We start from the raw sequence: 23,687 nt of genomic DNA, 5'->3' as shown, positions 1-23,687 counted from the left end.
CAGCAATGGACGTCTAGGTTGACAATTTAATTAAATTACTGTTTTCTGAAAGTCTTCACTCCCTCAGCAACCAGAACTGGAATATTATTAACCAGTTAAAGCATGTCAGATCAATGGTGTCATTCAATGCAGTTTGATGTATTCTGTCTGTCATGCATGTGCTGCAATATCTTTTACAATCATTCTATGAACTGGATGTAAATGAGGATGGATATGGATGGAGTGAGCAATGAAATGCACATTTTAGATATTGCATTTATGTAATTCGGTTTAGTTTAGTTTATTGTCACGTGTATCGAGATACAGTGAAAAGCCGTTGTTGCCTTTAAAGTGGTTCAAATATCCCAAGAAGGAGGAGGAAAATACTTTACTTAATATTTCATCCGTGTCATCTACAAATTGTCATTTAATTAATAAAATCAAGAAATAATTGCCTTACTATTTTAAAAAGCTGCAGTGAAATTCAAATTAAACAGTTTTATAAACTTCCTTTAAGGATGGTGCTGCAGGCTGTATTTCCCAGGGAAGTAAAAAATTCAATTTTCATCAGCATTTTCTGATTCATATGTTGCAGAACATTAGCTGCTATTTATATACCTGCTGATAGCAGAGTACTATTTAGTGTCAGTGTTGATGGTGATATGACTCAGTGGGTGTGTCTCTGTTTATCAAAGTGTTTCTCAGCTTTAATGAGCCTTGAGTCATTAAAGTCACATATCCGAGGGGTCAAGGCATTCACGTTATGTGCAATTTTGAATAGACAAAGAAGCAATAATACAATGTCCATTTATTACTATGTTTAATAAAAAAAACATCTTTACACTGTTGTACTAAGTGATCTCACATTCTTTCCACATCATTGTTACCTATTTATCTACTGCTTCTTTTAATCAAATCTTTCTTTGATTATCTCCTTGAAAAGGGTTGAGAGCTTTTGAAAAGAGTCAAACTAAAGCAAAGAACTGAGAGGTGGGGAATCAGGAACATCAGGAGTGCATAATGAGCTTGTAATACATGAGCTGGGGCACAGAGTTGAAAGATGGTAGGTTTAAAGGGGATAATGAAAATAGCTTGTGAATGAAATAATAATGCAGGAGTGAATAGTGAGCATTGACAGGGAAGCAGCAGTTGAATGGATGAGGAATTCATGGAGCAATCAAATATGTTAAGGGTTGATTACATGGAGAAATTATCATTGATATTGTAGGCAAAACACAATGTTGGAGGAACTCGACGGAGTCAGGCAACATATGGGGAGGGAATGGACATTTGTCACCATTGATTTGTGGAAGTAGGAATGGTGTAGCTGTGCGGTTGACGATATCTTGGATCTCTTTCCACTGACATTTAGGTGCACGGATGGAGCAAAGAGGAGTTTGAAGGATATCATTTAAGACAAGGAAGAGTTTGAATTGGCCATTGCTTCATCAGGACAAAATGTAACTGGTGAGAGGGAAAGTTGATGCTGCTCATGGTGTTTCTGGCAGTAGGTAGTCAAACCCTTCATGTACCACAGTGCACTTCACACATCTGACCACTGCTTCCTGTCTAAGGTCTAAGGTCCTCACCCACAATATCAAAACGATGTATTCTCCTCATCAGCCTCTCTCTGGTCAGAGTGAGGTTTTGTTAGGACGATAGATACAGTGAAAAGCTTTATATGACGTGCTATCCAGGTGAATCAATCACACATGATTTTAATGCCAATCCGGAACGGAGTATTACAACTACATAGTCTTACAGTGTGGAAACAAGCCCTGCGGCCCAATCTGCCCACACTGGCCGACATGTCCTATCTACACTAGTCCTACCTGCCTGCGTTTGGCCCTTATCCCTCTAAACCTGTCGAAATGTTTCTTAAACATTGTGATAGTACCTGCACCAACAACCTCCTCCGGCAGTTTGTTTCATCCACCTACCACCCTTAGAATGACAAAGTTACCCCTCGGGTTCCTATTTATAGGCGCACATAACTTAATCTTTTATAACTTAATTGCGATTTTATTTTGTTTTGTTATGAGTAGTATGTTGATCCATCAAGTGAAATAAGTTTATTAAAACAAGATTTATCCGCAGCAAAAAGTTTCAGCATCTGAATTTCCATCGGATGCATGTGGCCTGTAATGATCAGGGAATGCAAAGGAGCACCCAGATCCTCCTTCACCATCTGTTGGAGAGTTGCAGCAGCAATCTTTTGGTCTTTGGAACCCACTCTGGCCAGTCCAACACACAGAGTATCTTCAGTCAGTGCTAAATCAGAGAAAGACAGAACAGCATGAGCCATCTGGATACATTAAACACGCATTTCACCACTGAAATATTCTCACTTGTTTTAATCTAATGTACCAGACATGAATTTCGCAGTTGTGTCATTTCCTGCCCCATGTCCTCTAAAAGCTGATTCACTTCCTGTATGTCTTTGTTAGGTCGATGCAGGCGCATTCCCCATTAATACATGAAAGTCAAGTCTTATGATGCAGTCAGGAATGTAACTTCCTTCCAGCTGCAAAACATGTACATCTAGCCAAATGAGTTAACACACCTGGTGTCCCTTTCCTCTAAGGAAGAATGCAAGAAAAGACTCTGCAGACTTGCTGGCCCTGCTCTATAATCACAAGACCAATTACATAAACCCTTCTCCATTCATAGTACCTGTTCCTTCTTTCTCTCTATCTTAATTTAAAAAAACAAGACTGTAACTGTAATCATAAAGGGCTGACAATACAGATCTAAAATCCAAATTCTTCTTACCAATTATCCATGATCCGAATCAAATATAATGCAAATGTACAGTTCAGAAATGGGTCCTTACGGCCCATCTCATCACACAGAGTGTGTTGCATGGCAACGGTCATTTCAGGTGCCCCCCATTAGGCCTGTATCCCTCCACTTATTTTCTATTCAAGTCCCATACCTCTAAACCTGTCCTATCAATGTACCTGTGAAATAGGGTGAACAGTGAAAGGCTTGGATAGAGTGGATGTTTCCACTAGTTGGAGAATCTCGAACTAGAGGTCATAGCCTCAGAATCAAAGGACGTTCCTTTGGGAAGGAGATGAGGAGGAATTTGGTGGTGAATCTGTGGAATTCTTTACCACAGAAGGCTGTGGATATATTTAAGGCAGAGATAAAGCAGTGACATAAAACAACACTGGAAGAAATCAGCGGAATGAGCAACATCTGTGGAGGCAAACAATGTAAGTTGATGTTTCAGATCGAGAGCCTGCATCAGAATTTGGTTAAACACCTCATAAAAGATTATATCTCTAATGAAATCACATTCCCTCATTAATGCAATCAAATGACAGCCTGGATTATGGACTGAATTCTGCAGGACTTCCACAATATTCCTGCGTCTGTGCCAACAAGTTCAGGATTCCTGTTTGAACGTGGATAAAACCTAACTTTGTTGGCCATTCTTCATGGATGAGTTCTTAACAGTGCTTCAACATTGCACTGCTCACGAAGACTGCAGGAATTGAGAGCAAAAAAAACTAACTACGGGAGGAACTCGACAAGTCGGGTAGCACCCATAGAAGTAAATAGAGAGACAACATTTCGGCCGGGATCTTTATTCCGTTGCAAGGATACGAAGAAGGGTTCCAACCGGAAACGCTGTCCGTCCATTTCCCTCTACAGATGCTGTCTGGCCACTGAGTTCCTCAAGCAGTTTTTCTTTCTTCTCTGAATTCATGGTTAAACATTTTGCTGTCCAAAAGTGCTAGCTTTATTTTTTTTTTTTAACTTATTAGAAATCCTTATATTGAAAGTTTTGAGATTTTCTGAATGCCTCAGAAGTTCCCTTCATTTAATGACATAGACGTGTTTAAATCCCCATTGTGCAGGATCGCTTAGCCGCATTGGTTTCTGTGGAGGGGATCCATAAAAGGTCAGTTTAGGTTTCTCTCATGGAGCTGTTCACAACAGGCAGGAAATCCTGGGCCATTGTGCTGGAGTGAGTGAAGTTTGAACCCATGAACCTTCACAGCGAACAAGCTGGAAAATGGTCAAGGTCCTTCTCTACATTATTATCAAAATTGGCTGATGAGGGAAATATATCTATTAAGTGTGAAGAACAGGGGGAAATACTTTAAAATGTGAGTATTTCATTTAAAGTGAACTATTTTGTGGATTAATTCTACAGCCTGAACAAAGTCATCTGTGGCACAATGTTAAAACAATATGGAATTCAGGAGGTAGAGGTTTGTACAAATGCTTTTGAACTTTAATTTCTGCTCAGTAAGATTAAAAGGGATATTTTCCAGTAATGCCCAGTAAATTTCAGCTAAATGAGACATTTTGGATTAAAAAATGCACCATTTGTCACTTCTGTTGAAAGAGGCTCAATTTATCACTCCACCAACACGTGAAACTGCTACAATAGTCATTATGTGGTAGGAAGGAATTGCAGATGCTGGTTTAAACCAAAGATAGACATAAAATACTGGAGTAACTCAGCGGAACAGGCAGCATCTCTTGATAGAAGGAACGGGTGTCATTACATCAGACTGTTACCAAATTAGGTTTCCAAAAACCCTGGATGCCTTCTCATGGTAATAATCACTGTGCAAATACAAAATACATATAAAAGGGTTGAATTATAAAGCCAGTGTGGCACTATGTATTTGTATGGACAACACTGGAAACGGACTGTTTGAACGGAGGAAAAGCAGGTCAAGGAAGGGTGATGAAACTGGAAGGTTTAGCATATTTCTTGAAAATTCCAAATAAAGATAAAACATTTGGATTATCAAAGGACTTTTGCATTTTGTGCATAGCCTCAGGTTCCATTTAGAAAAGGCATCAAATGAGTTTTGATGAGTTAACATTTTCTTAAGGAATGTAAGGATTTTTAAATGAAAAAGTCTTATCTGCAGATAAAGGCAAATTACTGATATAACTTGTACATTACTTAACTTAGTCTTTGTACAAAGAGGCACTAGACCAAATTAATATAAATGATAAATACAATGATTTGCATCACTTGCTAATTGGACATAATTCAATAAAAGAATGAGATCATGATACAAATTACAGCTGCCACTAATACTCATGTCATCAAAACAATTAACATATTAATGCACTGTAGATCCATTTAAAAATCCTTAAGGGGCATTACTGTAATAATTGGTTAGATACACAGAAACAGTTGGCTCACCTAGCTCCTCTCCTTTACCTCTGCGATTTTCGATTATCTCCAGCAGTTGTTCAGCAGCCTCATTCACAGACAAGAACCTGGGAGGCTCAAAGATCTTCTTTCCCCTATTAAAAAAATATGTTCATTTGTGTTTCTCATAATAACGATTCTTTCTCGTTCATTCCTCTCATATTAACAATAAAAAGTTAGTGGACAAAAAAGAATTGAACAATATCATTTGTCCTTGTTCACAATGAAATCAAAGAGTACCTTGGTTTATTTTTTAATTGGATTTACATTTAATGCAAAGTAATGCGGCAAGGTAGTTAACAGGAGAGATATCAAACAGAATTTGAAATTAGGACAAGTGAACAAAATATTGATAAAAGAGTTATAGAGAGGTTTAGGCCTGGCATTCCAGATACCAGGTGAAGGGTGAAGGAACTTTTTTTTATCAAATATGGAATGATTAAATTTGGGAATGATAAATTACAGAATTGAATGATTGCAGATACCTCATTGGAATATGTGACTAAAAATAAGGAAATTGAGGGCCATGGAGATGTTTGACAACATGGCTGGGAATTTCAAAATTAAGACATAGTTTAAGTGGGAGTCAATGCAAATAAGTAACCTCTTAGGTGGATGGTACTTTGTGGATTTTAAATTTTAAATAAATAGTTATTTAAAAAAAAACAAATTTCCCCCAAAACTTAAATATCCATGGTGGTATAAAAAGTGTTAAATATTGCAAGATTAGGATTTGTGAAATAACTGAACAAAATAGTTGCAACAAAGAAATGAAACATATTATTAAAACTTATGAAAGACTGCCGCACAATCCGTTGGGTGTGAGACACAGGTAATTGAGATAAATTTCAACCAACGCAGAACTTCTGACGCAATCATTTTAATTATCCATGCCTTCCAACCAATTTATACTAAAAACAAATCATATTTCAATCTCCCAGTTAGCTAGCCGGGGAAAAGCCTGGTATGGCACAGAGCTAGAGGCTAAACGATTCTGGATTCAATTCCTCGCCTGTGTTGAATTAGTCAATCTCAGCTGGAGTGAGACTGGCTGAAAAGATGGAGGAAACTAATGAAAGGATATAATTGAGATGGAATGTGGTTACCTCAATACCATTGCTCCTAAAAAGTCCCTTAGGCAAGGTTCAGAGGATTATTAGTATGCATGGAACCATAAATCAGAACTCGTAATGAGAGGAAAGTGGAAGAAATATTTATAGGGAAATGGGGAAAAGTAAAATATTGTTATATGAAGGAACTAAATACTTATCAGCGAGTCTTAATTTTACATTACCAGTAGCCGTGAAGTATTTCTAAAAACATGATATAAGAGCTTCATTATTAAACATTTTTAGATGGCTACTTCTGTCTGTAATGTATTCACATACAAAGTTGAGGCAGCATTTATTGTTTTGAAGAACTAGATTCAAACCATTACACAGTAACAAGATCGTTATCCAAAATAGCTACAATTACAGTAAGAATTTCAAATGTTTCTGATTGGATGTGTTCCAATTTGTCTGGAGTTTGATTATGAGAATTTGAAAGTGTACAGTTTGGAGCTGTTTATCTATCTTATGATCTCACCGTATCCTGACTGTTTTCCCTTGCATTTGTGAGGTTATCAAGTTTGGACAAACACTTTCTTGAGTTCAATTTCAAATGGTCAATTTTATAGTGTGTGTATTATATTGCAAATACAATAGAGGTTGTGTAATGATAATGACGCTAGGCAAGGAGAAAGTAAAATGGGAAGCCCAACTACAGACATCACTTGCAGTTTAAACAAGTGAGATTAGTGTGGTGGAGGGAGGGCATTAAGTTGCAAAACTCATTCAATGAGATTTTATGCTTTACATTTCACCTCCATTTTTAATTTATTGTAGGCCAGATTGGACAACTGTTCCTTGGTAACATTGACAACCAAAACATGAGATTGGCTGAACAGAACAGGTGATTGCCCTTGCAGCACTGCATCAGGGGCTAGAATTAGCAAGGGTTACTTGAAAGCAACATCACCACAAACTATCTGCCAATTGACTTTGTCAATGGATTCCTAATCCGTCAGTTCAATATCCAACCACCTCCTCCTGATTTGAGCTGAGAGTCACATATTTATCTCCTTATGCCTGCCAAACTCTTAAACTGGTAGTTTGTAGCCAGGAAACCAATTGAAAAATGTCTGAAGGAAGATCTCGACCAGAAACGTCACCCATCCCTTCTATTCAGACATGCTGCCTGTCCCGCTGAGTTACTCCAGCATTTTGTGTCTATCTTGGTGTAAACCACCATCTGCAGTTCTTTCCTACTCAAAAAATGTAGAATGGCTCCTGACATATAATTCAGTTGGACTTCCTGTTCTCTTCAGTTAGTGGAGCATTAAATCTCTCCGTTCTTTTAGTGCATAATCTATGCTGCTAGCAGGTTTGGTAATGTACTGTTTCCAGTCTTGCTACATCAAAATTATTTGCTCCCTAAACAATGGAGAAACTTGCCTCATTAGATTTTCCAGTGTTTGTTCCTTTACTTTGATGTCTGCAAAAAAAAAAAATGATTTACAAAACACAGCCAAATCTATATTTCTGTTTCAGTCTGCTCGCCATGAATGGGAAAATATTAAAATGCTCCATAAAATGTTGCTGTTTCAATAACTTATCAGGTATCCAATGAACATATTTGAATTTTCCTTCTCATTGCTGAACTGAAATGGTTAAACATCACTTTATGAGGAAAATATATTTGTCTACTTTAAATTAAGTCACTTAGTGCAGGTAATATCAGATATCAAAATAGAATGAGTATATTGTTAATGGCAGCAAATATTACTAAAATAAGAGTGTTTTATTGCGTGCATGTTTGAGCATTAACATACACAGGCAATATACAAAGAGGATGTCTGTCTCTTTGTAGGATACATCTAACAATCCATGTTCCAGGCGAAGACTGGCCCTATCCCCAAGGTCACTGATGACAGCATTGGGGCTGCCTCCTGCACCCATGCAGAACTCATGGACTTTATTAACTTCACTACCTAGTCTCACTTGGTCACTGCATTTCATAATCTTAGCTCTCTCATGCAACATCTCACCAGCATTTCATGTCTGGTGTCTCCTTTGGTAGTACAAACCTAAACAAAAGAATATAAAAGCCATGAAACAATGGTTACAAGTAATGAAACATAAACAAATGTACGCTAAGATTAGGAAATGCAGGAACAAAGTAAGACTAGTGAAACATTTTAAATTGGGCTGATTGGAACTTGCAGATGGTGCAGTTTCCATTCATCTTCTGTGCTGCGGTTTCCGAGAGTACGCCGCCACCTACGGCCGTCATTTTTGGCCACCTCGCTCAGGGCCCCCCTCCGCCACGTGTGTGCCGAGGATTTTTCCCCGTCGATGAAAATTGACAGAGATATTAATGTTTTTACAACATTCCCCATTCTCTCTGCTGCCCCTGCTGGAGGGAGGGGGAGGGACTATAAAACCAGGAAGTGGTGTGCCTCAATCAGTCTCTGCAAGTGGTGTGCCTCAATCAGAGCTATGAATGACACTGACAAATGTCTACAGCACTGTGAGTACCCTTAATTTGGTTTGAAAATGAAAATATGGTTAGAGGTAAAAAAAGCACTGCCTGCAAATAGTTGTTTGGGATTGGGTTGAAGTAAAAAGGCCGCCTCTCCCCCCCCCCCCCCCCCCCCCCCCTCCCCCTCCTCCCCCCTCCTCCTCCCCCCCCCCCCCCCCCGCTCCCCCCGCCCCTCATCTCACCCCCCTCTCAGTACTCCCTCTCTCTCCCCCTCTCTCTCCCCCCCCCTCCCCCCCCCCCCCTCTCTCTCTCTCTCTCTCTCTCTCCCCCCTCCTCCCCTCTATTAGCGTGAGTGCGGGAGGGGGGGGGTTAGTGTGTGATGCTGCATGCCGCCTCCCCCCCCCACAACCGCACGTTGGGGGAACAGACCCAACGGGTCTGCACTTGGTCTAGTGACAACTAAAAATAACGCCTTCAGAAACTAAGTGTCTGGGATTGCTGAATATGGATGAATATGTCAAATCAAGTTAAACATCCAACAATATGGTTATAGGATAACAGAATCTGAAGTTTTAAAAAAAAATCTATCATTAAGTTCTTATAAGCAATAAGACAATGTCAATGTTTTCCAATGAAACCTAATTTATAAAGTGCTGGGAAGAAGACAGAACGGGAATGGGGTGGTTAAGATGTACAAAACGTACGGCCTCAACCTAATTTTGGAAATCAAACATCCACATTTGTAAAGGATTTGTGAAGAATTTACTTTGGAAAATGACTTCTTCATGCAAACACTTTCAAATCTGAAGCTATATTTGGTTGTGAAATAAAACATTTTGATAAATTGATATCAGCACCAACCTTTTGAAAAGGTAATCATTTAGTCTGGTTTACCCATGCAAATGCCAGCAGAAGATAAAAGGAAGAAGTGTCACTGACCAAGTAAGCATAAAGTGTGAACTCCACTCTGTCGGTTCCTTTTGATTTTGTCATAGAAGCTTTCAGGTTTCCATGTCTCTGTCCAGAACACAATGGAAACTATTTCTCCAAAATTGTACAACTAGGAAAAAAACAAAAGAAAAATCAATCAATACTTGACCAAAGGGGTGGTACAGTGGTGCAGAGGGTGGCATAGTGATGCAGTGGTAGTGCTGCTGTATCACAGCGCCAGAGGCCTGGGTTCGATCCTGACTAGACAATAGACAATAGGTGCAGGAGTAGCTCATTCAGCCCTTCGAGCCAGCACCGCCATTCAATGCGATCATGGCTTGTCATCCCCAATCAGTACCCCGTTCCTGCCTTCTCCCCACATCCCCTGACTCCGCTGTCTGTAAGAGCCCTATCTAGCTCTCTCCTGAAAGTATCCAGAGAACCGGCCTCCACCGCCCTCTGAGGCAGAGAATTCCACAGACTCATAACTCTCTGTGGGAAAAAGTGTTTCCTCCTCTCTACATTCTAAATGGCTTACTCCTTATTCTTAAACTGTGGCCCCTGGTTCTGGACTCCCCCAACATCGGGAACTACAGGTGCTATTTGTGCAGAGTTTGTACATTCTCCCTGTGACTATGTGGGTTTTCTCCGGGTGCTGCGGTTCCCTCAGGTCTGTAGGTTAATTGGTGTCTACAAATTGCCCCCAGTTTGTAGGATGCGAAACTGGGATAACATGGAACTAGTGTGCAGGTAATCTTTGTGTGTGTGTCTCAGTGGCTGAAGGGCCTGTTTCCACGCTGCATTTCTAAATGGGGAGAGGATTCAGGTGCAAAGGGACTTGGAAGTGCTGGTACGGGGTTCACAAAAGGTTAATTTGCAGGTTGAGTTGGTAGCAAGGAAGGCAAATGCAATGTTAGCATTCACTTTGAGAGGACAAGAATATAAAAGCATAGATGTAATGTTGAGGTTTTCTAAGGTGCTGGTCACACCATATTTGGAATACTGTGAGTAGTTTTGTGCCCCATATCTGAGGAAGGATGTGCTGGCATCATAGGGTCTAGAGGAGATTTACCAGTATGATCCCAGGGATGATTCTTTATCAGTTGGGCAGGTTGGCTGAGGAATGATTAATGGAGTTTAATACAGTTAAGTGCAAAGTATTGCATTTTGGAAACACAAGCCAGGGCAGGGCCTACAAAGCAAATGGTAGGGCTCTGGGTAGTGTTGTGGAGCAGTGGGATCTAGGTGTGTAAGTATACACATAGTTCCTTGAAAGTAGCGTCACCAATAGATAGAGTGGTGAAGAAAGCTTTCAGCACATTGGCCTTCATCAGAGTATTGAGGTTATGTTGCAAGTAAACAAGGCATAGGTGAGGCCACATTTGGAGTTTTGTGTTCAGTTTTGGTCACACTGTTATACAAAAGATGTTGTTAAGTTGGAAAGGGTACAGAGAAGACTTATGAGGATGTTGTCAGGACCTGAGCGCTTGAGCTATAGGGAGAGGTTGAACAGGCTGAGATTTTAATCCTTGGTGTGCAGGATGAGGGGTGATCTTACAGAGGTGTATACGATCATGAGGGAATTAGATTGGATCAATGGTTCTTTGTTTCTACTTTGAGCGGTCACGGTGGCGCAGCAGTAGAGTTGCTGCCTTACAGCGAATGCAGTGCCGGAGACCCGGGTTTGATCCCGACTACTGCTGCTGTCTGTATGGAGTTTGTACGTTCTCCCTGTGACCTGCGTGGGTTTTCTCCGAGATCTTTGGTTTCCTCCCACTCTCCAAAGACGTACAGGTTTGTAGGTTAATTGACTTGGATAAATGTAAAAATTGTCCCTAGTGAGTGCAGGATAGTGTTAACGTGTGGGGATCGCTGGTTGGTGTGGACCCGGTGGGCCGAAGGGTCTGTTTCCGCGCTGTATCTCTAACATAACCTACTTATACAATGATACTCTGTTACTCAGTCATTTCTTACTCGGTTATAGCGGACAAGCAGCAATAACAGACACCAACCCCACATTTTAAGCGGAGAATTGCAATGATTCATCGCCCATTGTATCAAGAAGTTTTTTCTAATCTTTGTCCTGAACAGCCAACCTCTTATTTTAAGATTTTGTCCCCGGTTCTTGACAATTGCAGCCAGGGTAAGTGTCAACCTTGCATCAGGTAAGAACTTCTCTTGTTTCAATCATCTTCCCAAAGTCAAGAGGGTGGTCTAAATCCTCTTAATTTCTCCTCAGGAATGAGCCCGGTGAACCCTTGCTGCACTCCCTGTGGCAAGGTATACAGCAGAGCTATGCATGATATTCCAGATGCAGTCTCATCTACTTTGCTACTCAAATCCTCTATCAATGAATGCCAACATATCATTTCCCTTTTCAATTTCCTGTGCCTGCATGTTTACTTTCAGTGATATCTGTACAAGGCCATCAAGATCTTTCTGAACATCAACATCTTGCATTCTCTCATCTTGCATTCACCCCCCCCCCCAAGGTGGATAACCTCACATTTTCCACGGGATATGACATTCCACCTGTCATACCCTCAACAATTCCTTTAGCGTATCCATATCTTTCAAAATGTTTTTCAAAGCAGGGATCAAGTATATCCCTGGAGGAGTTTCGGGAAGTGAGCATACTTAAGAAGGAAATCAGGAGGGCAAAAAGAAGGCAGGCGATAGCTCTGGCAGATAATCTGAAGGGAAATCCAAAGAGATTTCATAAGTACATGAACGGAAAGGGTATGACTACAGAGAGAACAGGGCCCCTTAGAACCAAAGCCGTCATCTCTGCGTGGAGCTGTAGGAGATGGCAAGCACTCAATGAGTAAATCTCCTCTGTTTTTATCGTGGTGAAAGACATGAAGACTGGGGAAATTGGGACAGATAATGACGGTAGCTTGAGGTGCTGAAACGTATTGAAGATAGATCAATCTCCCGGGCCCGAGGACACTGTGGGAAGATAGAGAAGAAATTGCGGGCTGAGATCTATGAATCAGCATTCGACACGGGTGGCTAATGTTGATCCTGTATTCAAGAAGGGCTGCAAGGAAGAGCCTGGGAACTATAGGCCAGTGAGTCTAATGTCTGTGCTAGGCAAGTTACTAGAGAGTATGCTGAGAGCTAATATATATATATGCATTTGGATAGACAGGGCCTGATCAGGGATTGGCAGCGTGGTTTTGTAAGTGGGAAACAGTGTTTCACAAATCTGACTGAGTTTTTTTTAAGAAAGGGGCAGCACAGTGGTGCAGCGGTAGAGTTGCTGCCTTACAGCACCAGAGACCCGGGTTCGATCCTGACTACGGGTGCTGTCTGTACGGAGTTGGTATGTTCTCCCTCTGATCACGTGGGTTTTCTCTGGGTGCTCCTGTTTCCTCCCACATTCCTAAGACGTGTCGGTTCATTGGCTTCAGTAAATTGCCCCTATAGTGTGTAGGGTATGAAACTGGGAAAACTAATGTACGGATGATCATTTGCCAACAGGGACTTGGTTAGCCGAAGGTCCTATTTCCATTCTGCATCTATAAACTAAACAACCAAAACGGATAATGAGGGCAAAGCTGCGGACATTGTCTAAATGGACTTCAGCAAGGCATTAAATAAGGTTCTGCACGGTAGGCTGCTCTGGAAGGTTAAATTGCATGGGATCCAGGTAGAGCTAGTCAACTGGATGAAGAATGAGTTCATGGTAGGATGCAGAGGGTGACGTGGAAGGTTGTTTTTCGGATTGAAGGCTGGTGACTAGTAGTGTGCCTCAGGGGTCAGTGTTGCACACAATTGGACGAATGTTGCGCTGGGGGCCTCCTGGAGTTTATTTATTGAACCTTTTAGTGAAACAAAATTATAAATTTTAATATTATCCATCTTAGCAGGAAAATAATTTTTAATGTGACCAACCTGGTAATTATAGACAACATTATATAAAGAATTTATTGTAACAAAATATCTCAAAAGGCATCATTGAGTGATTTTCAAGCCACGGAAGTAACTTTTTGAAGGAATGACAAAACGCCCAGTTAAATAATTACATATTAAGCAGCGTCATAAAGGAGAGTTGGACAGATTAAGGAAAGAAATTCAGAACCAAATAGCCCAAGGCAACCCTGCTAAAGAGGAATAAAATTGGGTATAGCAGTGGACAGGGCGAAGGAGCAGAGATCTTGGATGTTTGTATGATGAATCACATTGTATCCTCCAATTGTCTATGTTTGGAGCCATGGGAAATCCAGTATTGTACAGTTAAGTGTGCAGCACAAATGGAACCACTACACAGGAAGCTTCTAAATACTTTGATCAGGAATTCCATTCTATAAATAAAAAAATGAATTAAATTAAAAAAAAATAGCACAAATTGTAGTATGGGGTTATGAGAGTTGTTAATTAAAAACGACCAACTATGGAGGTTTCACCTGCATCCAGGAGCTCAATGTTGAAGTGTATTTTCTGATCTTAACATAAAACAGTACGTAAGGTTAATTTAGATCCATAAAAAAAATCAAAATTCCTAATAAAATGTTGTTTACTGGTCTAACATTTGTTTAATAAAGACTGAAATGCAGATGGTTCTGCTATCTCAAGTTTTGATCAACTGATACATACAAACAGCAAAGAACCTGGATTTGCACCTAAATAGAATGTTGTGCCTTATTAGTGGTGCCCTGAAAGTGATTTAGTAGCACTGCATTTGATAGAATATCACATGGCGATGTTGTTAGAGAAGACTACATAATGAATAGGAATGTATAGGAGGGTTCCTGCCATATATGACAATTGTAACCAAAAAGCAGTGCAAATCTTCAGGCAAGATGGCGTACAATAACTAGGTTAAAATAGATACAAAGAACTGGTGCTTATTTATTTTTAATCCAATTTCTGGAATTGCTCTCGTCACTCCAGTAAACCCATTCTTACGCAAGTACTTTTTCTCTAGAGTATTCAGTATTCAAGTACTAATAAGTATTCAAAACTAGATACAGATGATTTGTGCAGGAAACTATTCCAAATCTAAATATTAAAAAACAACTGTACTTCTGAATAAAGAGAACCATTCTTAACAATGTTCATGAATTTTCCCACCCTAACACCCTCCTCTTCCATCTCCCTCTCCTCACCCCTCTCCTCTCCTCTCACCCCCATCCCCCACCTCCTTCCCCCTCTCCCCCACTCCCTCTCTCCCTCTTGCACCACTCCCCCCTACCCCTCTCACCCTCCCTCCCCACTCTTCCACTCCTTCTCCCTCCCGCTGTCCATCTGTGCTAATTCAAGGTGCCTCAAAAGACAGCACTAATCTTCAACACGGTTCAATAAATCAAAATTTCACAATTGAAAGATGCAGCATCAGCTGAGTTGCCACTGCTCTATTTATCCACCAAATTAAATACCATTATGGAAGTGAAAACTGGAAGTGAAGCTATGGATCTCCGTACAAATGGTAAGAGTCTCCATTTCCCTCAAAACCTGCTTGATTGTAGGAATATCGATCTAATCATTCATCTCAATGCCTTAATATATGAAGAACATATATAAAAAGACACATCCAACATTGCAGTATGTTAATAGGCTAGAAAATAATTCCAAAGGGCTCATGATAAGTTACTAAACTACAATTGAGACAGTTTAATTTTGGGTTTTAAAAGCAGTGGAAATACACAAGGAAAGGAATATGCTGAAAAAACATACTCTTCTACATATAGTGCTCTACATAATGTTTGGGACAAAGACCCATTATTTATTTATTTGCCTCTGTACTCCACAATTTAATATGTGTAATAGAAAAAAATCACATGTGGTTAAAGTGCACATTGTCAGATTTTAATAAAAGCCATTTTTATACATTTTGGTTTCATCATGTAGAAATTACAGCTGTGTTTATACATAGTTCCCCCATTTCAGGGCACCATAATGTTTGGGACACGGCAATGTCATGTAAATGAAAGTAGCCATGTTTAGTATTTTGTTGCATATCCTTTGCATGCAATGACTTCTTGAATTCTGTGATTCATGGACATCACCAGTTGCTGGGTGTCTTCTCTGGTGATGCTCTGCCAGGCCTGTATTGCAGACATCTTTAGCTTATACTTGTTTTGGGGGCTAGTCCCCTTCAGATTTCTCTTCAGCATATAAAAGGCTTGCTCAATTGGGTTCAGATCGGGTGGTTGACTTGGTCACTCTAGAATTGACCATTTTTTAGCTGTGAAAAACGCCTTTGTTGCTTTCGCAGTATGTTTGGGATCATTGTCTTGCTGTAGAATGAACCACCGGCCAATGAGTTTTGAGGCATTTATTTGAATTTGAGCAGATAGGATGTGTCTATACACTTCAGAATTCATTATGCTACTACCATCAGCAGTTGTATCATCAATGAAGATAAGTGAGCCAGTACCGTCAGCAGCCATACATGCCCAGGCCATAACACCCCCACCACTGTGTTTCACAGATAAGGTGGTATGCTTTGGCAGTTCTTTCTCTTCTCCATAATTTGCTCTTGCCATCACTCTGATATAAGTTAATCTTCGTCACATCTGTCCACAAGACCTTTTTCCAGAACTGTGGTTGCTTTTAGGTACTTCTTGGCAAACTGAAACCTGGCCATCCTTTTATTGTGGCTAACCAGTGGTTTGCATCTTGCAGTGTAGCCTCTGTATTTCTAATCATGAAGCCTTCTGCGGACAGTGGTCATTGACACCTGAAGAATATGCTGAAGAGAAAACTGAAGGGGACTAGCCCTCAATACAAACATAAGCTGAAGATGGCTGCAATACAGGCCTGGCAGAGTATCATCAGAGAAGACGCCCAGCAACTGGTGATGTCCATGAATCCACACCTGACTCCTGAAGAGTGTTTCTGATCTGTCAGACAGGTGTTTGGGGATTTTTCTTTATTACAGAGAGAATTCTTCTGTCATCAGCTGTGGAGGTCTTCCTTGGCCTGCCAGTTCCTTTGCAATTAGTAAGCTCACCAGTGCTCTTTTTCTTCTTAATGATGTTCCAAACAGTTGATTTTGGTAAGCCTATGGTTTGGCTGATGTCTCTAACAGTTTTATTCTTGTTTCTCAGTCCCATAGTGGCTTCTTTGACTTTCATTGGCACAACTTTGGTCCTCATGCTGATAAACAGCAATAAAAGTTTCCAAAGGTGATGGAAAGACTGGAGGAAAGTCTAGGTGCTGAGAGCTCTCTTATACCTGCATTAAAGAGGCAATTAAACACACCTGAGCAATTACAAACGCCTGTGAAGCCATGTGTCCCAAACATGATGGTGCCCTGCAATGGGTGGACTTTGTATAAAAGCTGTGATTTCTACATGGTGAAACCAAAATGTATAAAAATGGCCTTTAATAAAATCTGACAATGTGCACTTTAACCACATGTGATTTTTTCTATAACAAATCTCAAATTGTGGAGTATAGAGGCAAATAAATAAATGATGGGTCTTTGTCCCAAACATTATGGAGGGCACTGTGGTTGTTGGGATTTCTAAAAAAAGGACAGCATGTGGGACAGAATATTCAGGATATTGGGAAATACCATTGTGTTCTATTAAGCTCATCTTACTGCTAGAATTCGCTAAAACTAATTTTTAAGTTTGAAATAATTTTTAAATGAACTATACTTTAAATACTAAAAGGCAGACAAAAATGCTGGAGAAACTCAGCAGGTGAGGCCGCATCTATGGACCGAAGGAATAGGTGACGTTTCGGGTAGAGATCCTTCTTCAGACTGATGTGGGGGTGGGGGTGGGAAGAAGAAAGGAGAGGGAGGGGACAGTGGGCTGTGGAAGAGCTGGGAAGTGGAGGGGAAGGTGGGAGAATGCAAGGACTTCTTGAAATTGGCGAAGTCAATGTTCATACCATTGGGGTGTAAACTACCGCCTATTCCTTCACTCCATAGATGCTGCCTGACCTGCTGAGTTTCTCCATCATTTTTGTCTACCTTCGATTATTCCAGCACCTGCAGTTCTTTCTCATACTTTAAATACTAATGACTACTAACAATAATTTCCACAAATTTTAATAGAAATTATATTTAATGAGTTTCCAGATGTGATTCAGTTTGCTTCTAATACTGTGCCTGATAACATATTGCAAACATTTATTATTTGTTAAGGCAAAATAACTTTTTTTAATGCCAATATTAAATTTGCTCTTCGATAATGTAATATTCACTTCTTCTTCTCCTGGTAGGCTGATTTACTTTGAATCTTCAGGTGCAGGAAGCAGCCCTATATCTTTTAATATATAATTGACCTGTAATTTTGACTGAAAGGAAACATTAAAAATAAACAGATTACCAGGTCTTAACACATAAACCTCTATACTAAACACTTAACGATGCTTTGCAAAAATCAAGGACCAGAGTGTCACAGTGCGCATCTTTAATTCTCAACCAATATCAATGAAATAACTGGGCTACTTTCACACTGCTTTTAGTAGAAGTTCATAATGCGGAAAAAACTGCACTAAGCGAAAGCTTACTTTCAACATTAAGGACACCATATTGCAAATTATGGAAATGAAAGTATCACACAGTTGTAATTTAAATGCACAAAAAACTACCATAGCAAAAAAATCATTATTTTCCCTGAGAATAAAATTACAATTCAGACAGATATGACCAAGAATCCTCTTCCACATCCCAATTTACATCAGCTGACGAAGGCCCTAATTACAAAGAAACCAGACTGATGAAAAACCAACAAAGGTGTTTCCTGTTATGATGGTTTCTTGTAATGCCAGATTCATCACTGAAAGAAAATGCATTTCCTTTCCAATGGGCTTTGATGGGTTTTTATGCCAGTCACATTATTTAGAACCTGAAGTACATAACATAATGCGATACTTGGAGTTGTGGTACACTACCAGTATTTCTTTATTTTCCATATTTTACTTTAGCTAACTGCATATTACAACTCAGGAGGCCATTCATTCATCAGGTCCATGATGGTCCCTGCAAAGAAAACCCATCAGTCCCGCTCCTCCTTTTATTTTCCCTGCAGCCATGCAACCTATTCTGTCACAAAATGTCTTTTGATCCTTCTATTATACAGTTGCATGAAGGATCATTTATTTTACCCAATTAGCCTAATCATGTATAAGAAGAAACTACAGATGCTGGTTTACACCGAAGATAGCCACAAAATGATGGAGTAACTCAGCGGGTCAGGCAGCGGGTCAGGCAGAAAAGGATTTGGGAACGTTTCATGTTGAGACCCATCCTGTTAGAAACATAGAAAATAGGTGCAGGAGTAGGCCATTTGGCCCTTCGAGCCAGCACCGCCATTCAATATGATCATGGCTGATTATCCAAATCAATATCCCATACCTGCCTTCTCTCCATAGCCCCTGATCCCTTTAGCCACAAGGGCCACATCCAGGGCTGCCAACTCTCACGTTTTGAGCGTGAGAATCACGCCCTCAAGCAAACTCTCACGCCCTCACGCTGATCAGAAATTTCTCACGCTCTGTGGTGAGAAATTCTGTGATCTACGAAAATTTCAAAACTCGGATAAACTGCATGGTCCGCGGGTGTTGGAGAGCCGGGGCTGATGGAGGGATGGGAGCAGAACCAGCGGCGGGAACAGATGCGGGGAGCGGGGACTGGCGATGTGTTTGCGTGGCTGGCGTGTCGCTCGCTGCAGCTCTGGCTATGGAGCATTCCGGACAGTGCAAGTCCCAGTCCGTCGGGGGCATCAGAGGCGTTGCGCCGCTGCCGTTGCCGCGAGAGTCTCTGTGCCGAAGGGACACTCTCAAATGGAGGTGGAGAGAGAGAGAGAGAGAGGGGGAAGGGGAGAGAGAGAGAGAGGGGAGAGAGAGAGAGGGAGAGACAGATGGGGAGTGAATGGAGAGAGAGAGAAGAGGGGGGGGGGAGAGAGGGGAGAGAGAGGTAGGGGAGAGGGGGGGGGAGGGGGAGGGAGGGGGAGAGGGGGGGAGAGAGGGGAGTGGGAAGAGAGAGAGAGGGTGGAGAGGGTGGAGGGGGTTGGAGAAAAGGGGGAGAGAGGGGGAAGAGAGAGGATGGTAAAATAGAGAGGGGGAGAGAGAGGGGGAAGAGGGAGAGAGAGGAAGAGGGAGAGAGGGGGAAAGAGAGAAAACGGGGGAAAGAGAGAGATAGGGGGCAAAGAGAAAGAGGAGAGAGAGACAGAGGAGAAAGAGAGAGGGGAGAGAGAGCAAGGATGAGAGGAAGAGAGAGAGAGAGATGAGAGAGGCAGAAAGGGAGAGAGAGAGACAGGGAGTGAGAGGGAGATACTGAGGGAGGGAGAGACAGAGACAGAGCCATTGAGAGACAGAGAGTGACAGAGACTAAGAGGCAGACAGAGAGATTGAGAGAGAGGGAGGGAGAAAGAGAGAGAGAGGGAGAGAGAGAAGGGGAGAGAGAGAGAGGTGGAGAGAGAAGAGAGGATAGATAGAGATAGAGAGAGAGATGAGACAGAGAGAAAGGGAGAGGGAGAGAGATAGAGAGAGGGAGAGAGAGAGGGAGAGAGAGAGAGAGAGAGAGAGAGAGAGAGAGAGAGAGAGAGAGAGGGGGGGAGAGAGGAGGAGAGAGAGAGAGAGAGGGAGAGAGAGAGAGGAGAGAGAGCGAGAGGAGAGGAGAGGAGAGAGGAAGAGAGGGGGGAGAGAGAGAGAGAGAGAGAGTCTCTGTGCCGAATTCGCCCAGGTGACCGGCATGGATCAGGCTTCGGCTCGGTGCATCCTGGAGGACAACCAGTGGCTGCTGGAAGTAAGTACCAAGCACTGGGTAGGAACGGTGGAAGATAGTGGACTTCAAATGGGGGTGGTTGGTGAAAGCATCCTGCTTGCCTGCTAGATTTTCACTTACTGTAACTGCAGGAAAAATGTTCAAGATGTTGGGGGCGTTCAGAACCATGGGTCACAGTTTAAGAATAATGAGGGGGCCAGTTAGGGCCGAGATGAGAACAAACTTTCTTCGCGCAGGGAGTTGTGAATCTGTGGAATTCTCTGCCACAGAATGCAGTGCAGGCCAATTCACTGGATGTTTTCAAGAGAGAGTTACATTTAGTTGGGGCTAACGACATCAAGGGATATGGGGAAAAAACAGGAAAGAGGTACTGATTTTAGATGAATAGCCATGATCATATTGAATGGCAGTGCTGGCTTGAAGGGCCGATGGCCTATTCCTGCACCTATTTTCTATGTTTCTATGCTTGAGTATATGGCAATAAAACTCGATCACTTAATTTTGAAGCATTCATGCATGGTGGAGGTATAATGTAGTCATAGAGTGATACAGCGTGAAAACAGGCCCTCCGGCGCATCTTGCCCACATCCGCCAACATGTCCCAGCTAAGCTACCTGCTTTTGGTCCATACCTGTCCATCCATGTATCAATCTAACTTTTTCTTAAATGTTGAGATGGTCCCTTAAAAAGTTACCTCTTAAAAATACTTCATACAAAAAACAATGAAATCATACTTCTACAGTGCACTAAAACATGATTATAATACATCAAATTTCAAATTTCTGGGAGGGGGGGACACTTTTCTTCCACACCCTCTCCCCACTCAGTTGCTCCACTACCCCCAAGGCCAGTGATCCCTTTCAAAAACGCTCCAATCCAATTTAAAGCATATATATTGCAGTCAAGTGTAAGTTAAAAGGACTCGCTACAGTATGCACCATATTGCACAATTTCAAGCTGAAAAATGCAAATGTTCCTCCCCCCCCACTGAAATGTTGCCTATTTCCTTCGCTCCATAGATGCTGCCGCACCCGTTGAGTTTCTCCAGCATTTTTGTGTACCTTTGATTTTCCAGCATCTGCAGTTCCTTCTTAAACAATATATTTGAAACACATATTGAAATACAACTCCTGGATCTTGGCCTTGGGGCCTCCATTTGTAACTGGCTTCTGTGTTTCATGATTGACGAAGCGCAGTCAGTTAAATCGGTCAGAACATTTCGCCACTCCCACCCTCAACATTGTTGCTCTTTGGGGTTTTGTGCCCTGTCCTCTGCTTTACTCATTTTTGTCTACCCATGACTGTGTGGCCAAGTACAACACAACATGTTCTTAAAGTTTGCCCATTCTTGTTGGCTGGATCAACAACTATGATGAGATGGAGATGAGGAAAAAGTTGGAGAACCCTTAATGTTAGCAAGACAAAAGAGTTAGTTCTTGACCCAATGAGCGGGGTGGTGAACACAACCCACCCTCATCAAGGGATTTGCTACAGAAATGGTTGATAGCTTCAGGTTCCTTGGTATCCATAATACTAGCAAGCTAACCTAGACACTTTATATTGTTGCACTGATCAAAAAAGCATATCAGCACATTAACTCTCTTTGGCTTCTGGGAAGATTCGGAATGCCCTCGAGGATTTTCTAGAACATCTACAGATTTATGATAGAAAGTATTTTAACGTGATGCTCTCAGTCTGATATGGCTAAACTAATGTGCATAGAGTGGTGAACACAGTCTAGTCCACCACAGGCCTGACACATCCTTCCATCCCATCCATCATCATGGTGTGTTTTGATTCAGGAAGACTAGTAGCATCGTCTAGGATGCCAAGCACTAGCTATTCTCTTTTCTCTCTTCTATCCTCTGGAAGAAGATACGGTAGCTTGAATGTTTGGATGTGTCGATGTAAGAGAAACGTCTTGCCCACTGATTCTTGAACCGTGCACCTCTTTCACACCCTATTCCCAGAGGAGATGCCCTGTAATCATATTATTTTTTACACCACATTGCATTACAATCCTTGCACCATTCTCCTGTTTTGGATGTCTTATTGTATATCATTACTATGAGATTTATGCAAACAAGGAACTTCATTAGACCTGGGCCTATATGACAATAAACAAATCTGAATTCAACCTGAATTTCAAAGAAACTGGACAAAAAATGTCAAGATTTCCAAGCACAAGTGGATGCAAAATGGACTGCACAAACTATTCGATGGTTTGAATCGAAGGTCAATCTCTTCTACTACGCCAGAAGGAGCTGCATTTCTGACATAAAATATTTCTGTGCACACCATAATGTATGTTTCAACATTAGAATTGGGAAGAGCAGTAGGTAACACGACTACTTAAATTACTCTGTCATCCATGAGATCATGATTAATCTAACTTCACTTTCCTGCCACTTCTTCACAACTAAATTTTCCTACACCAGTTTTTTGCGTCTATTTTCAAGTATAGGCCAATCATGTCCAATTTCATCAGATGAACCTTTTATCCAAGACGTAAAGCACTTTCATCCAAACTGGATGCCAATTGGTGTCCAAGAGGTGCAACCAATTTCTAAAGCTGTGTACTTCAGATATTTAAATATTTTCTACCCCTTGTTATAGAATTAGGAGAGTTATTTGGTCTTTACACTTTGAAAGGATTAAAGTACATTGAGAACTTAAAAGAGTGCAAGAGATTAAACAATTTATTTGTTGTAAACTGTATTGCCACAAATATGGTTATTCATAATGCTCTAATAATTGTGATTGTAAAGCATATTAAATGGTGCATATCAAATTAAAAAGTTGTAAAAAGTGTCCTACTTTTTAAAAAAGTATTATTTAATTTTGCGAATATAAACTATAATTATCGGGGTCAATGTTGAGAAGAAAATTAATATTTTATTCTTCAAATTTTCTACAAAACCATACATAAAACTAATATATTCACAATCATCTAATACCCGGAGTTTTAGCAGATAACTATCAATTGTTTTAGTTAATTTTCCTCTTAAAATCCTTCTTTCCAGTTAAATGATTTACTTACATATTGAACTTAGCAACTTGTACATAGCACTAGAACCCATTATTATATCGGCAGGTGTTAAATATCAAAAGTACTTTTCACAATGGGTAACCATCATGCTGAGATTTATACCCACACAGTAAATTGTGATAGAAAACCAAACTCTTTTAAGCAAAGACTGCATCTTAAATCTATGAGTGACGGTCAAATGTACATTAATATATTGGTTAAAAAATCTAAATTTATTCAACCATGAGGTGAAGCAGAATGGTGTATGATGCTGTACTATTTGCCAACACATGAAACAGTGCACAAATCACGTCAAACTAAATGACTAATAATACCAGTGACCACAAAGG

The 23,687-nt window shown here is 40.9% G+C and overlaps 1 protein-coding gene across 3 annotated transcripts in view; it reads right to left on the bottom strand.

Moving 5' to 3' along the window:
- Window positions 1-780: 780 nt before the first annotated feature.
- dph5 (diphthamide biosynthesis 5) overlaps window positions 781-23,687 on the bottom strand; it is a 33,379-nt gene continuing 10,472 nt past the window's right edge. For all 3 annotated transcript variants that reach the window (XM_055642352.1, XM_055642353.1, XM_055642354.1), the window contains exons 4-7: window positions 9,629-9,749; window positions 7,663-7,702; window positions 5,159-5,262; window positions 781-2,250 (exon numbers count right to left, since the gene is read on the bottom strand). In XM_055642352.1, the coding sequence (XP_055498327.1) occupies window positions 2,015-2,250; window positions 5,159-5,262; window positions 7,663-7,702; window positions 9,629-9,749 (501 nt within the window). In that variant the 3' untranslated portion in view covers window positions 781-2,014. The remainder of the gene's footprint in view (window positions 2,251-5,158; window positions 5,263-7,662; window positions 7,703-9,628; window positions 9,750-23,687) is intronic.

This window comes from Leucoraja erinacea, chromosome 10 (assembly GCF_028641065.1).
Source record: "Leucoraja erinacea ecotype New England chromosome 10, Leri_hhj_1, whole genome shotgun sequence".
In the NCBI taxonomy this organism is placed as follows: Eukaryota; Metazoa; Chordata; class Chondrichthyes; order Rajiformes; family Rajidae; genus Leucoraja; species Leucoraja erinaceus.
Note: the sequence above shows the minus strand (reverse complement) of the source record. Positions and strands in the feature narration are given on the sequence as shown.